The 14472-nt window shown below is 40.6% G+C and overlaps 1 protein-coding gene and 1 non-coding gene across 2 annotated transcripts in view; both read left to right on the top strand.

Annotated features, from left to right (window-relative positions):
* The first annotated feature begins 3049 nt into the window (after window positions 1-3049).
* Window positions 3050-14472, top strand: part of ACVR2A (activin A receptor type 2A) — a 105109-nt gene continuing 93686 nt past the window's right edge. The window contains exon 1 of the mRNA XM_075529841.1: window positions 3050-3617. Within this exon, the coding sequence (XP_075385956.1) occupies window positions 3563-3617 (55 nt within the window). The 5' untranslated portion in view covers window positions 3050-3562. The remainder of the gene's footprint in view (window positions 3618-14472) is intronic.
* Window positions 11202-11365, top strand: LOC142425083 (U1 spliceosomal RNA). The gene has a single exon (XR_012779459.1). It is a non-coding gene; the product is annotated as a U1 spliceosomal RNA (small nuclear RNA).

Here is a 14472-nt window from a genome sequence, read left to right as displayed (position 1 = left end):
GCTTCGCAATTCAAGAAATATTATTAAAATGATGCAGAGATGACAGTGGGCCCTGATCCAGGGTAAAGCTGATGGGTTCCTGAATGAGCTGACTCACTGCTGTTGACTCTTTCTCATAGCAACCCAGTGGATAGAATAGAACAAGTGCTCCTTCAGGTTTCGGCGACTAAATCTTTATGGGAGCAGGCAACCTCCTCTTTCCCCGGGAGAAGCTAGGTGGTGGGTTTGAACTGTTGACAAATGGCAGCCCAGTGCTTAACCCACTGTGCCATTAGTGTCCCTGAATAAAATTAATGTGGCTCTAAACTACATTCACTCTACCACTGCAGAAAGATAGTAGCAACTCTTGATTCAGAGAATGGAAGGTTTATATTTATTCCTCTGATCAGCTCATAAAGTTAAGAGAACTCCAAACTATGAGATCATCCAGACTCTAGCTTGGGACTTCTCTGAACTATTATGCAATATCAGTCAAATTCTGTGCTCCACAACTTGAGAACTGGAAATCTTGGAGAGAGTTTAAAGAGCCATGGTGATTATTAATAACCTTGACAAGTTGCAGAAAAGGGCAGATAATTACAGGATGGACTTAATAGACAGAAATACAGAGCCATTTTGAGCAAGAGAGAAAGAATACTACAAATACAATGGAGGCTTGGCTTTGTGGGGAAGATGTAGGAATCAATAAACCACAAGACATGAATTCGGCACATAGTATGGGTTATTTTTATTTAAAAAACACAACAATTTGTAGCATATCTGTAGAATATTACATTAAGGAAAAAAGAAACGCGTCATCTAGTCATTTTATATATGCCCTTATAAAGCACCTCTCTTACGCTAGACTCTTGTGAGTGCCGTAAAAAGAAATGGAGTAGACAGACTCCCTACCTGTATGGAGCTCAGTACAGTGTAATAACTGACAGTTTCTTTCTGTAACCAACATCAAAGCAACCAGTACTGAGACCCTTGAGGTAGCAGTGGCATTGGAGGAGCATGGGGTCAGGGATTCAGACTGCATCAGGCGGCAATGTCAGTGAGGTGACACCAAAATGACAATCTGGAAAAATCTGTGTGCAGAATTTGAACAGAAAGCAATTAATTCTTTATTAGAATATTCCTGTTGCTAAGAGCAAGAAAAATAATTTTTTTTGGAAAGCCTAGCTTTGTGTTGTTTCTCAACATGCTTATGAGGCTAAAACTCTGCTAGTTTACTTTTTTAGTCCTCTAATGCACTCCCAGCCTTGGCATTGTCAGTGGCCTCATAGGTATGTGAAAATTGAGTATGGGAGGCCACAGAGGAATCGATGCATTTGAATCGTGGTACAGACTACAGAATACACCAGGGCCTGCCAGAATGAACAAACCTGTCTCGGAGGTACTGCAGCTCGAATGCTCCTTAGCAGAAAGGAGGATGAGGATGGCGAGACTGCCTTATATACTGTGGACAGGTTACCAGGAAGTCATAGAAAAAGATGACAACTCTCATGGATTAAATCATTGATAGCAGTAATGACATAGCAACAATCCTAAGGATGGTCTAGAACCAGCCAGGTTTCATCCGGCTGGACACAGTTGCTATGGATCCAATCTACTGCATGTCACCTAACAGCAGTCACAAATGCCCTGGCCGGAGCTGGTATAATGACCCAACTATAATGATGTTTGCCATCAATGATTTCATCCGCACTGGTGACAACAATCCTAGTGCTGCCACTGTGAGGTAGGTAGGGATTTTATTTTCACATTTTACACCTCAATCTGGAATAGTTGCTGCACGCTGTAAACTATCAATATGGATTAAAAGGAAAACGAGCTCTAAAATGGCCCCAAACTAAAACAAAACAAAAAAACCCGAAAACACCAGACCATCAAATAGGAGGGCGCTTCAAACACTTCCTGGAAAAATGCCAATATCTTAGAATTCCATTTTTTCCACGAACTTTTTGAAGTCCTACACACAACGCACAGATGGGAAGGATGAGAATCTGAAGTCTTCCCTTCAGCGGGAAACAAACACGGTTTCGAACCTATTGTGTGCTTCAGAGTTCTCCACACCGCGCTTTGTGTAGAAGAGCGATTGGTGGGAATGTATTCAAATTACGCAGCATGATAATTGGTGTGGACATCCTGACTGGGTGGATAAGCCCATTCTCCGTTGATTCCTTCCCCCCTCCTCCACGCCTTTTAGCCGAAAGACAAAACGCTTAGCAGAAGCCACAGGGGTGGGACGCAACGCTCGGTGTGCAGACACCTGCTCGTGTGCAAAACGCACGCGGGTGGGCAGCTCGGCAGGCGCCGTGGACGGGCTCCCAGCCTCGGCTTGCACTCGCTCGCCGCCGCCCGGAGCCTCGGAGCGGGCAAGGCGTCCCCCCAGAGGAAAGACAGGGTGCCGCACGCGCCCCTCGGAGGCGTACGCGAACCCCCTTCACGCCTTGGTCTCCGGCTCCGTTTGGGCTTCACCGAACCACTCGGACTCAGGAGAGGCCAGGGCGCTCGCCTGGAAACCAGAAGGCTAAACCTCCGGCCCCACCGCCAGGGCCCCACCGCCCAGAGACGGCTCCGGGGCTTTGAGGCACCCGCGCCCCTTTCTCGCGGGATCTCTGGCCAAAGAAGGCCGGACGCCCAGGCCTCGCGGTATTGAGCCTCCGTCCGCCCCGCCCCCTCGCCCTCCAGCAGGCCCCGCCCCAGCGCTCTCGCCCCTCCCCCGCTCCCGCCTCTTTTCCCCGACAATCTCCTCGCACTCGCAGCCCGGCACGCGCGCTGCGCTCGGTCGTCGCCACCGCCGCCGCCGCCGCCGCCGCCACCGCCGCCGCCACCGTCGCCACAGCCGCCGCCGCCGCCGCCGCGCGTTCCACCGCCGCGCCAGGCTTCAGCTTTGGGCCGGAACCGGAAGTTTGGGGGGCGGGGCCCGGCAGAGGCCGAGCTTGGAGCCCGGAGCCGGAGCCAGCGCCTGGACCAGAACTTGGCCGCCTTCTGCTCCACTGCCGCCGCCCGCCGCTCCTTCCCCCGCCGCTACCGCCGCCGCCTCGGCCGCCGCCGCCGCGGGCTCGGCCGCCAGTAGTCCGCGGACTTTGGGTGTCCGGGTTGAAGGTCGGTCCGGACGTCGGACCCAGCTTGGTTCCCGGACTGTCCGGGCGGCAGCGGGCGCCGCCGCCGCCGCCGCCTCGTCGCCTCGTCGCCTCAGCCTGGCGTTTTGTTCCCAGAGACCCGAGAGGCGAGCGGAGCTGACAGTGATTTTGACAGTGATTTAACCCCGCTTTTGTTGTTGTTGGCTTTTCGTTGTTTGGTTCTGAGTGCTGTGCGTATGTGTGGCGGTTTTCCCCGTGGTGCAATTTAAAAAAATATTTTTTTTATTGTTGTGCCTTTTTTTTCCCTCCCCCCTTAAGCCTCCTTTTTAAACCCCGTGAACGGTTTTTGTTTTTTTTTTTTTCCTGGACTGGGGTTTCCGAGTATGTTTTATGACGGTTGATTTTATACCAGGAGGTTTGTCTCCGAGGAAGACCCAGGGAACTGGATATCTAACGAGAACTTCCTCCGGCTTCCCCGGCGCCTGGGGAAAATGGGAGCTGCAGCGAAGTTGGCGTTTGCAGTCTTTCTTATCTCTTGTTCTTCAGGTAGGTGCAGGGAGCGCGGCGCGGCGGGGCTGCTGCTGCCATCACCACCTCTGGCGGCGGCGGCTGTTGTTTGGCCGTGGAGCCTGGGGAGGCTCTCCCCCCTCCCCCGAGATTGTGATTGTGATCTGCAAACCTCCATGAATTTCTCTCGGTTTGAGTCAGGTTGACCACCGAGGCGTGTGACTGTGGTTGTGGAAGTGAGAAAGTCACGGTTTGTGGCCATCACACTGGATGACAGCGCTTCTTGGGCTCAATTAACCCACAAATACCACAAGTGACAATTTATGCAAAGGTAGAGACCCGAAAGGCGTGTACAAAAAATGCCACTTCGCGTGGACTCCTCGAGAAATCAGGATGGGTGTGTGTGTGTGTGTGTGTGTGTGTTAATTAGCGTCTCAGAGGTGACTATTACGACACAGATCAGGTCAGTTGCTACTTAATTTTGACCGTGAGAAACAGTGTATCGTATCAGCATTTTCATCTGGGTCTCCTCTCACGTTTTCTTCAACTTCAGTGTCCAGCAATGTTAAAAATAGTTGTAGTTGGAGTATTAACTATATGACCCAGTGCAGAAAAGCCATGCCACTTGCGTGTCGGTAATTTGCTGGCTTTTAACCACCATTTATGAGCCCTTTTCGGGTATAGATTTTGGCTTAACCATTTAATTTCAACGCTTTGTTTTCTGGTTAGAATGGCTCAGAGGCAATTGCCCTTACTGCTAAATACCTGTAATTGCAAAAGAAGTTTTGGCCTAAAGTTGGGAGAATAATCTGGCTATTTTTTATCTGAAATTTGGGTTTATGAGAACATTCTGAGGTTGCAACCAGTGGTTGGGCAAAAAAACCCGAAACCCCAAATTAGTCTTTTGTATTTGAAAATCAGCAAATGAATGTAGCATCTAGCCCAAAGGTGTACCAATGTGCATAACAGGAGAGTGGGTCTGGGAGGTGAAACAATTTTAAAGTCATGGTGGATCCGTTTATCATAAATTTCCGTACACAGTCACTAGATTGTGAGAAAGAATTAGGGGTGGAGTGGGGTGGGGGGAGGCACAGAAAACACCGAATTGACAGGTTTCATGGCCATGTCTTTCTCTCATTTGCCACAGGAAATTAGAGGGTGGTAGTCTTTTCTTTGTGTACCTCAGTAGTGTGTGTTTGTGTGTCTGTCCATCTTCTCCCTCCCCCTAATTTAATAGAATCGTTTGTAATGTATAGAATTTTGCTGAATGGTACATTTCCTTGTGGTTAATAAATGGATAAAGTCTAGTCTTGTGTCTGTAGTGGTATTGATCAGTTCCGGGTGGGCTGAATGTGTTGTGAAATGGCGATCATTGCCAGAGATTAACCAAAAGAATCATGTCTGTTTAAATGGAAGAAGGAACATGCTTAAGGCAGGCTGACAGTCTTTTGTGCATGGATTGGGAAAGAAGACGAACAATGGTGTGTCTAAAATGAATGAAGACCTTGACGGCATTAAACCTCCTGTTTTTGTGCCTTGGCTTACTTACCCAGGTGGTTCTTGTTTTCTCCCTAGTACTCTTTTTGCCTCTGCCTCTGTATTCTCTGGTCAGTGAACTCCCCTTGGTCAAATCCCGTTTCACATCTGCCCTTGAGAAGGAGGGGCGTCTTTGCCCCTGGAAGGAATTGTGGCCTTTATTCCCTCCCAAATCTACCAGAATCGTACTAATTGGTGAATGAGGTTATTCTTGTGCAGTATTCCTTCTTTAAAGCAGGCGATTGCTTCCGATCTTAAAGCTTCTTCCTCTATGTGGTTTGGAAGTGAAAAGAACTGAGCATCAGTTTCTTGAAGGGCTGTAAACAGTGGGCCTGGAGGTTAATGACCACAATTTTGAAATAAAGTCATTTTGGCGACATAGAGCATATGGGTATTCCACCTGAGATGGAACCAATATTAAATGTTTTTGCATAGTTGTTGTTGTTGTTGTTAAATGAACGTTCCCAGTTGAACTAGAATATGTGATTCCATTGAAGGTAATTGAAATAATCAGAAGGACCTTATTTCATATTTATACCTGAATATGTTTAGTACTTGAAATGTTTGATTTTTTTTTTAAAAGAAGTTTTGTTGGGAGTCAAATACACTGTGAAGGGACTCATTGTGTTTTTCCTCTCAGTAGATTTTTGTATAGAATGTATAACCTAGCATGCTGGAAACGTGGATGGCAATTTTTATGAGAATTGAAAAATTTCTAAACTTGTTAGATGTTTCTGGTTGTTTTTTCCTTTTTTAAAAATGGGGGCAGTAGTGAAGAGCAGTTTTATTACAAGTATTTAGGATGAATGCTTATGATTTCTTTTAGCATTTTGTAGACTTTCATATTTCAGTTTCCATGATAAGGCATGTATTTCATAGAACAACTTTGCAGATTATTCTTTTAGGCTCTCAGTACCAAAAAGGCCATTGGATATGACTGTGGTCCTACAGCAGATAGTGAAACTGCCTCCTAGGCTTCCAAGGCTGTGACCCTTACTGAAGTAGAGTGCCACATCTTTTCCTGTAAGAGGGCCTGGTGTGCTTAAACTGAGAACATTTTGGTTCCAGCCAAGTACTTAACCACTGTGCCGCAGGACACTTTTTCCTGTAGGATATGCCAGTGTGTAAGTTTTTCTCTCTCTCGACACAGATCTTTGTTCTCACCTGAGAATGCTTCAGATTTTACTTAATTTTGAATATTTGTTCTGCTTCTTTATATTCTCTGATCCTGCTTCAAAATATGTCAGCTTCATAAAACTATATATGTATATGTATATGTATATGTGTATATATATATATATATATATATATAGCTAAGCACTGTACAGGCAGCCTCAGGTTAAGAACCAGTTCTCATCTTTAAAGTCTGTTTACATAGAATTTATATCTAAGTCAGAACATTTAGTTACGATTCATTAGTCGAATGTCTTAATATTTAGTGTGCTTTTCTATAAACATTAAGAAATACACTAAAATTTTTAGCATGGGAATACAGTAGTAATAATACAGTATATCAAAGTAATGTCCATTTGTTATGAACCACTCTTTGAAACTTGAATTTTTAATGTAGTACGCTAGATGGGTCTTAACTACAGGGAAACTGTAGGTTGTATGTAAATTGGAGGATCATAATTTGGAGAATGCCTCTAGTTAATCTGTATCTTTCTTCACAATTTGTTAAAGTGTAAGGAGGAGATTAATGCTTGCTTGCTCGCTCTTATATTTGTTATCATTCCTAGAGTGATGCACCTTTTATGATCTTTGAGTTCCATTGAAGTAAGCTGAGCATTTATTTAGATTCTATGGGAGCTGGTACAGCCTATTCAATATACTTGATGAAATAAAGTAATTAAGTGCATTTTCTTTAGTTCAGTTAGGCAGGCAGTTGTGTGTGTGTGTGTGTGTGTGTGTATGTTTGCTTGCATTCAGGATTGACTGTGAGTGGAAGGAGAGTTGACAGATTCTCAGATCTAAACTTTGGCAAACAAGTGGTAGATATTAAATACTTTGTTTTCTTAAAGTCTGACTCTCTTAAATGAGATCTGTGATCGAATTCAAATATAATATAATGAAATATCCAGACCAGAATAAAAACAAAACATTTCCCTAATTGATTGTGAATTTGCTTTTACTTAGGATCTAAGTAGAACTTAACCAGCGTTCTCAGCCGTGGTTGATGATTGTCCCCCAGGAGACACTTGGAACACTTTTGGTTATCATTACTAGAAGGAAGGTGCTACTGGCATCTAGTGGATAGAGGACAAGGGATGCGGCTAATTATCCTACGACAAAGATTTTGTCCCGCTCACAATGTCTGTAGTCTAGGTTTGAGAAATCCTAGTCTAGGTTTGCAGTTTGGAACAGCATTGAAATATTAGTGAAAGGGTTCTAGTACCCCCCCTCCCCACTACCCCAAATATAGTCTTCTAAATTGTAGAAATGCATGATGTTGAGAGCTTCAGGTGACCTTGTATTGAAAGTTTTCACCATCTTTTAAAATTAGAACATGATTAACAGAAGCAGGCTATAGGTATAAATAATAGTTCATTCTATTATGCTTTAATAAAAAATAATTAGACTATTTATGAACTCTCCAATCACTTGTTATGATAGAGTCCTCATGAAGGTGGTATTAGCCTGGATAATGAGTAATTGGTTAAGATATCAGGCTTAATTATACTTTCTGTTGATTAATCCATTAGTCTTTTCATATTCATATTTAAGAATATTTTTATCCTTATTGAAATTTGACATAGTGGTATGGTTTTTGTGTGTGTGTGTGTGTGTGTGTGTGTGTGTGTTCGTGTCTGTGCACCTGAAAAATAGTGCCTGAAAGTTTTATATGTTTCATATATAAAGAATTATTTGCATGCACACACAAAAGAATTATTCACTATTGCATGTCCCTTGAATGATTGTAGTATATACATTCATTTTTATAAAAGGATATTTCTTTTGTCTGGATAATTTTAATTTCAAGAATCTTTAAAGTGACTTGTGTAATTTTCTTGAAAGTAATTCAATTTGGGTTACTAGTAGGCTAATTTATAAATTGATAATATATGTAATAGTCTATGACATGCTTTTTAATGTTAAGTCTCGATCATAATTAATAAGTGCTTACCTTGGTTTGAACTCCAGTGTAAGGGTGCTTATTCTCCTAACCAGGATAGACTTAAAGAAAAAAAAAGCCACTGGCCATCCCCATCAAGGGTAAAGTTCTGAGGTCAGTCCCACCAAAGAGTCACATTCTGTCTCTATAATGCATCTTCCCATACTGATCTCTGGTACTGCTGACATTTCACCCCTGGGCGCCCCAAACCCACTCATGAAACATGAAGCATAACTAAACCAAATGAGACTTTAGTAGTTAATAAATTATCTTTCGATTCTAAAATTTTCTTTTGTTGCTATTTACTTTTGCCATCAGGGTTACTGGTTCTCCTTTACTCACTATGTTTGGTAACTTACCATCTTTTCCTTTCCTTTTCATTCAAGTTTTTCCCTTTGCTTTTTTTGCTCCCTCATCTACCTCCCCATCTCCCCTTTTCTGTACGTCTCTTCACTGTAGGCTTATTGCTAGTAGAACCTAACACCTGCTTAGCCTCATGGGTGACACAAGAAGGATCCTGCTGGGCTTAAGTGTGATTGAGTTGGATTTAGAATGCAGGCATACCTTATTTCATTGCACTTTGTTCCTGTATTGTGCTTCACAGATACTGGTTTTGTTTGTTTGTCTTTATGTTTTTCACAAATCGAAGACTTGTGGCAATCATATGTGGACAAGCCTTTCAGTGCCGTTTTCCCAACAGCATGCGCTCACTTTATGTCTTTGTCACATTTTGGTAATCCTGAGAATATTTTAAACTTTCTCATAATGCTTGTGCACTTTTAACATTACAGTACAGTGTAAGCTTAACTTTTATATGCTCTGGGAAGAAAAAAACAATCTCAAGTTATGTGGCTCACTTTATTGCAGGGATCTGTAATGGAACCTGCAATAACTCTGAGGTTTGCTTGTACCTGAGAATTGCCCAGATAGTGTATGTACACACACACACACACTCACTCACTCACTCACTCACTCACTCACACTCACTCTCTCTGTTGGGGGTAGTGTTACTTTCTTGGGATCAAATGACTTGAACTTTAGATTGCTCTTATTTCCTTTTTAATATTCAGGTTTTCTTTAACTCTTTGTTGCTTTCAAAAAGCTTTTCTCTGGTTATTCATTCATCCATTTTGTTTAAGCCAAATTTGACTAGACCAGAGAGTATATTTATTGCCACTGCTGGGACCACATTAGCCTTCCTCTGTGGTAGATTTAATTCTGTTAGGTTATAACAGTCATGTCTAGACAGAACATTGATTTCAAATTGACTATTGAACATGAATGTTCCAGGAATAGTGTATAGAGGAAGGAGGAGAAATCAAAGTAAGAAAAGGACTGTAGGTAGTAATTGACCTCCCTCCATTCTCCAACCAGCTTTGTATTAATTATTTTCATGTACCTGGTACATCTAGTGGTCAGATTTTATATAATTAATGGACCTAAAAGGTAATGTGTCATTTTCTCTGAGGTTGAAGTTTTTGAGCTTTTGGAATAGTGGGTTTAAGGGGCAAAATTAAGTTTTTTTGATCTGGAGCAAATGTGTGGTTGTAGTGGTCAGTAGACTTGGATTCTAGGTGACTGCCCTGCCACTGTTTAGCTCATCTATCATTTCTCTTAACTGAAGTATTATAGTACCTTTCTAGACAAGACTAGCTAGTTGCTGCCTCTTTTCAGTCCATCCATATAACTGCCAAGGTGACCTCATTAAATAATAAATCTGAATTTGTCACTTCACTTTTAATATGTTTCAGTAAATGTGAGTCACCTTTTGCATAAAATCTAAAGTCTTAGAATGGCATACTAAGTCTTTATTGTTTGGCTCCTTCCTATTTTCTATAACCTGTGAAGTGGAGTAGATAACTGCATAGGTGCTGAGGTTAGACTTGTTGACTTAAGTGTTGGTCTGATTCACAACTTCGCAATGGGCAAGTCACTTAACCTTGCTTTGAGTCTCAGTTTTCTCATCTATAAAATGGGCACATTGATGCGGTGTTTCTTAGAGGGTAGTCGGGATATTAAATGGCACATAAATGCTAGGCATTCTGCTGCTCTACTCTGTTTCCTGACTGCCATCCTTTACTGTATTGGGTGCCTTTCTTCGTGTTTTTTCTTCCCCTTCTTCCTCGCTAATCTCTTTCCCACTTTTATTGGACAGTCTCTGTCATCCAACTCAGATTGGGTTAAAGTGCTCTCTGTTCTTCTAATACTTGAAGAAAGTGACCTTGATCTCAGTAATTATTACAAATGTCTATTTGCTTATTGCTATTCTAGACTGTAAACTCTTCAAAGGTATCTTTTCTTTATCCTGACTCATTCTTAGAACCTGGCACATGGTCAACCAAAAAAAACCACACACAATAAACAAAACACTGCCATTGAATTGATGCTAACTCATAGTTATATAGAATTTTGAGACTGGAAATCTTTATAGGAAGCAGTCCCCCCATCTTTAGATCTCTCTCAAAGGTGCTCAGGGAATATTTATTGAGTTAGTCTAGTGAAATAATTTTACTTCTTTGGGCCTGTGCTTTCCCCTTATCTATTAAGTGATGGTGTAGAAAGATCAGGCTTTCTAGTTCCATAAAGAGTTGTAATCTTTGAAACCCACGGTGGCAATCCCATTACCTGTCCCAAAGGGTTGCTATGAGTTGGAATTGCATTGGCAGTGAATTTGGGTGGGGTTTTTTTGGTTTATTTTTGTGGGAGAGGAGTTAAGTGATGACTTTGTATTAGATATTTTCTGAGTTGTTTTCTCCCTAAAATCTTTATGATTTTACAATTATAAGATTAACATCAGTAGTTACATTTAATTAAGTGATTTTTGTATCCTTAAATTTGTTTGTTTTTTAAAATGCTGTATTTCTGATCTTAGATTAAACCTCCTGGCATAATTGAATCATATAGGCTTAGATGCTTATATAGGCTTCATGTTTAGTGACATTCAAACCTTTATGACAAAATACACAATTATATATATATGTACCTGGCAGGGGAGATACCATGATCACGAAGGTGGTTTTCCCAGGGCGAGGCTTATCCATTGCACTCCGGATGTGCTGACCCCTGCGATTTCCCCAAATGTGGGAAACTCGACTGCATAATTTGTGGTAGTGGGGGACTGCGTTCGCGCTCTCCCCTGAAAAAAAAATATATATGTTTCATGCACCATTCATTCTGTGTGGGATACTTTGTTTTCTATTTGAAATAGTGATTGTGACCCATTAATTGAATTAGTAACAAACTAATGGGTTGTAAACTCTGAAAAACAAAAACACTGACCTCATATTATTACACTGGGCACAGAAGGAAACTGTATTAAGTAAATGAATTCAGGAAACTGCATTAAAATATGAAATATATATATATATATTTATAGTTGTGGTGGGAGAGCCAAAAAAACTCACTGTACTACATGAAAGGAAGTCCAAATGCGTTGCTACTAGAGGTCGGTTTCACATGTGCACAGGCTAAGCAAAAGGAGCCCTCGCAGCACCGTGGTTTGCTAACCACAAGGTGGACAGCTTGAAATCACCAGCTCCTTTGAGGGAGGAGGCTTTCTACTTCTGTAAAGTTAAACCGTTCAGAAACTCGCAGTTCGGCCCTATTTTATAGAGTTCTGTGAGTCTGAATCAACTTGATGGCACTGAGTTTTTAGTTTTTTCCAAACAAAAATATGTTTAAGTATGTCTTAGAGATTAGCAAATGGCTGTAGACAAGGTCTTTCAGTAATACCGTTAGCTTAGGTTCCTTGGGGTGCCTTCAGATTTTGAAAAAGGTACTACGTATGCCATGGAATAAAATGATTTTGAGGCCAGGGCTAATACCACATTTTAAACAAAACTCACATGGGCATCTTCCTAAATCATTGAAGCGTTGCAGCTATGAGAATACTGCTCCACATAAAACAACAGTTTGTAGATGGAGTCAAGCAATGTTGGGAAGACCTAAATGATGAGCCAAGAGAGGAAAGACTGTCAACCTGAACGAATGAACACTTACTCTTTCCGTCCAGAAGCTGGTAGAAAATCGTAGATTTACCTTGGATGCAATAGCTACTGAAGTTGAGTTCTCACAGGTTTTTTCATTTTAAGTTTTACGTGAACATATTAGTCTCAGCAAGCTTTAGCTCCATGAAAGTCAAAAGCATTGAATGAGGATCAGCAAGCTGATCTTTTCATCAGTGTTTGTTGATCAAAGCTAGTGAAAGCTAGTTTATGGAGCAAATTGTAACCGAGGATAAGTCTTGGGTTTACCATATAATTCAAAGAGCAGGCTCATTTAAAAGAGTGTCTTCCCAGGGGATATGCTGGCCCAGTTAAATTGACGGCAGAGAGAGGTCAGCTCAGACTGTTTTTAGGAATTCCAAGGATACAGGATGATCACTAGAGCTTATTAAGAAGTTGTACGAAAACTGAAAGCTGTGTCAGTGAAGGCTAGGGAAATTGTTCTAAGGAATTTACTTCCATCATGGTACTGTGTACCTGCTTATTCAAGAATAGTGACAAATACAGGTTATAAGTTCAGGTGGTGACAAGTACAGTTACATTAAAAAGAAAAAAAAAGTAGCAGGAGCTGTTCTATGAGAATTTTATTGATGAGAATTTTGTTGGTAAACCTTATTCCATTCACCCTCCAGCCTTGATCTTGCCCTTTCAGACATCTTTTTGTTCCTCAAATGCAAAGAACATTGAAAAGGAACAAAATTTGAACCTTTTGAGGATGCCAAAACTGCCATTGTGTAAATTGAAGAATTCAGACTTCTTGGCGGAAGGGCTAGAGAGATGGAAACATTGCCTTTAGAAGTATGTAGACCTAGATAGAAGATGTGTTTTATATATATATATTTTAAAAAACCAAAAACAAAATAATAGCTTCATATTTTACAATTTTATTTAAAGTTTTGTTGATCATGCAGCCATAACTGTTGACTTACCTTTAGATGATCATTTAATCTCTAAAAAGGCTGTATGGTGAAGTATGTAATGTAGGCATACATGGCTCAGAGAGGAATATAAAACTACATTGACTGAGCTCTTCTCTCTTCTGGACTAGCTGGATGAGTTAATCACATGCACAGGTTAACTTTAAATGGTAATTTTGCATGTTTTTCATTTAAGAAAGTCCTGTAGGAGAGTATACAAACAGGGAGAAATATCTTAGCAAAAGTCTAAGAAGACGGTTCAGTTCAGTATGAAGGAAAAGGCACAGAATAGGATTAGGACCACAGAGGTAATAAACTGGACTCCAGAAAACAAGATGGGATCAAGGTATTTTGACTAAATCTGAAGAAGAGATTTGTGCGATAAAAGATGTTCATACTTGCTTGATGTAGAATAACAGTTTCAACTGAAGAGATTAAATCTAGATAAAAAGTAATTAAAATCAAAAGGAAGTAGGAGTAGATGATAAATGTAAATGAAGAAACAAGAAGACATCCTATACATATATATATATACATAAAATTACAGGACCAAAAAGCACCTTGAAGAGGAAGTTAGGTTATCAGTACTAAATAAAATTAGTAAAGAAATAACAAGCCAGAATAACATAAGAACTTTATCAATTAAAATTCTCCAGACACATATGGTCTTAAGTAATAAGGATGAGTGAAAATGTAATAATAGGTGTGGAGAAATAATAAGCATGATAGCATGTGATAGCCTCTTAAGAGGCAGATATTATGTAATGAATATGTCTTACTTGTCTGTCTAGTTGAATTTTAAGCATTAGTGGCTCAACGTATTTGTGTTTAAATAATGGTCAAATTGCAGTAATTCATGTAATTCATTGTGCTGATTACTCAGATTATATTCTTTAAAATGTAGGTGAGGCATTTTCTTCAGAGTAAATTATACTGTTCTACAGAAGTAGACTTAGAAACTTTTACATATATACTGTATATACGTGTATAAGCCAGGTTTTCCAACATATTTTTATGTAGTTTTTGTGGTAAAATTAGGTACCTCTGTTGATATTTGGATTGGCTTATACTTGCGTATATACGATATGTAAAATCCTAAAACTTTTCCAGTAATCATTGTTTTGGATTACATAAAAACAATGATTTTTTTAAGTTGGTTATCTTCTTAGTGTCTGTGATTCCATTGGGAATCACTTTATTCTCTAATGTTGCTGAAGAAAATGTTACTGTAAAGCATGAAGTTAATTATTAGAGAAATAAGTTGTATATACAGAGTGAGATTTCCTTTTAAAATATATATTTTTAAATTCTGAGATTCTATGCTG

Source organism: Tenrec ecaudatus, chromosome 13 (assembly GCF_050624435.1).
Source record: "Tenrec ecaudatus isolate mTenEca1 chromosome 13, mTenEca1.hap1, whole genome shotgun sequence".
Taxonomy (NCBI): Eukaryota; Metazoa; Chordata; class Mammalia; order Afrosoricida; family Tenrecidae; genus Tenrec; species Tenrec ecaudatus.
Note: the sequence above shows the minus strand (reverse complement) of the source record. Positions and strands in the feature narration are given on the sequence as shown.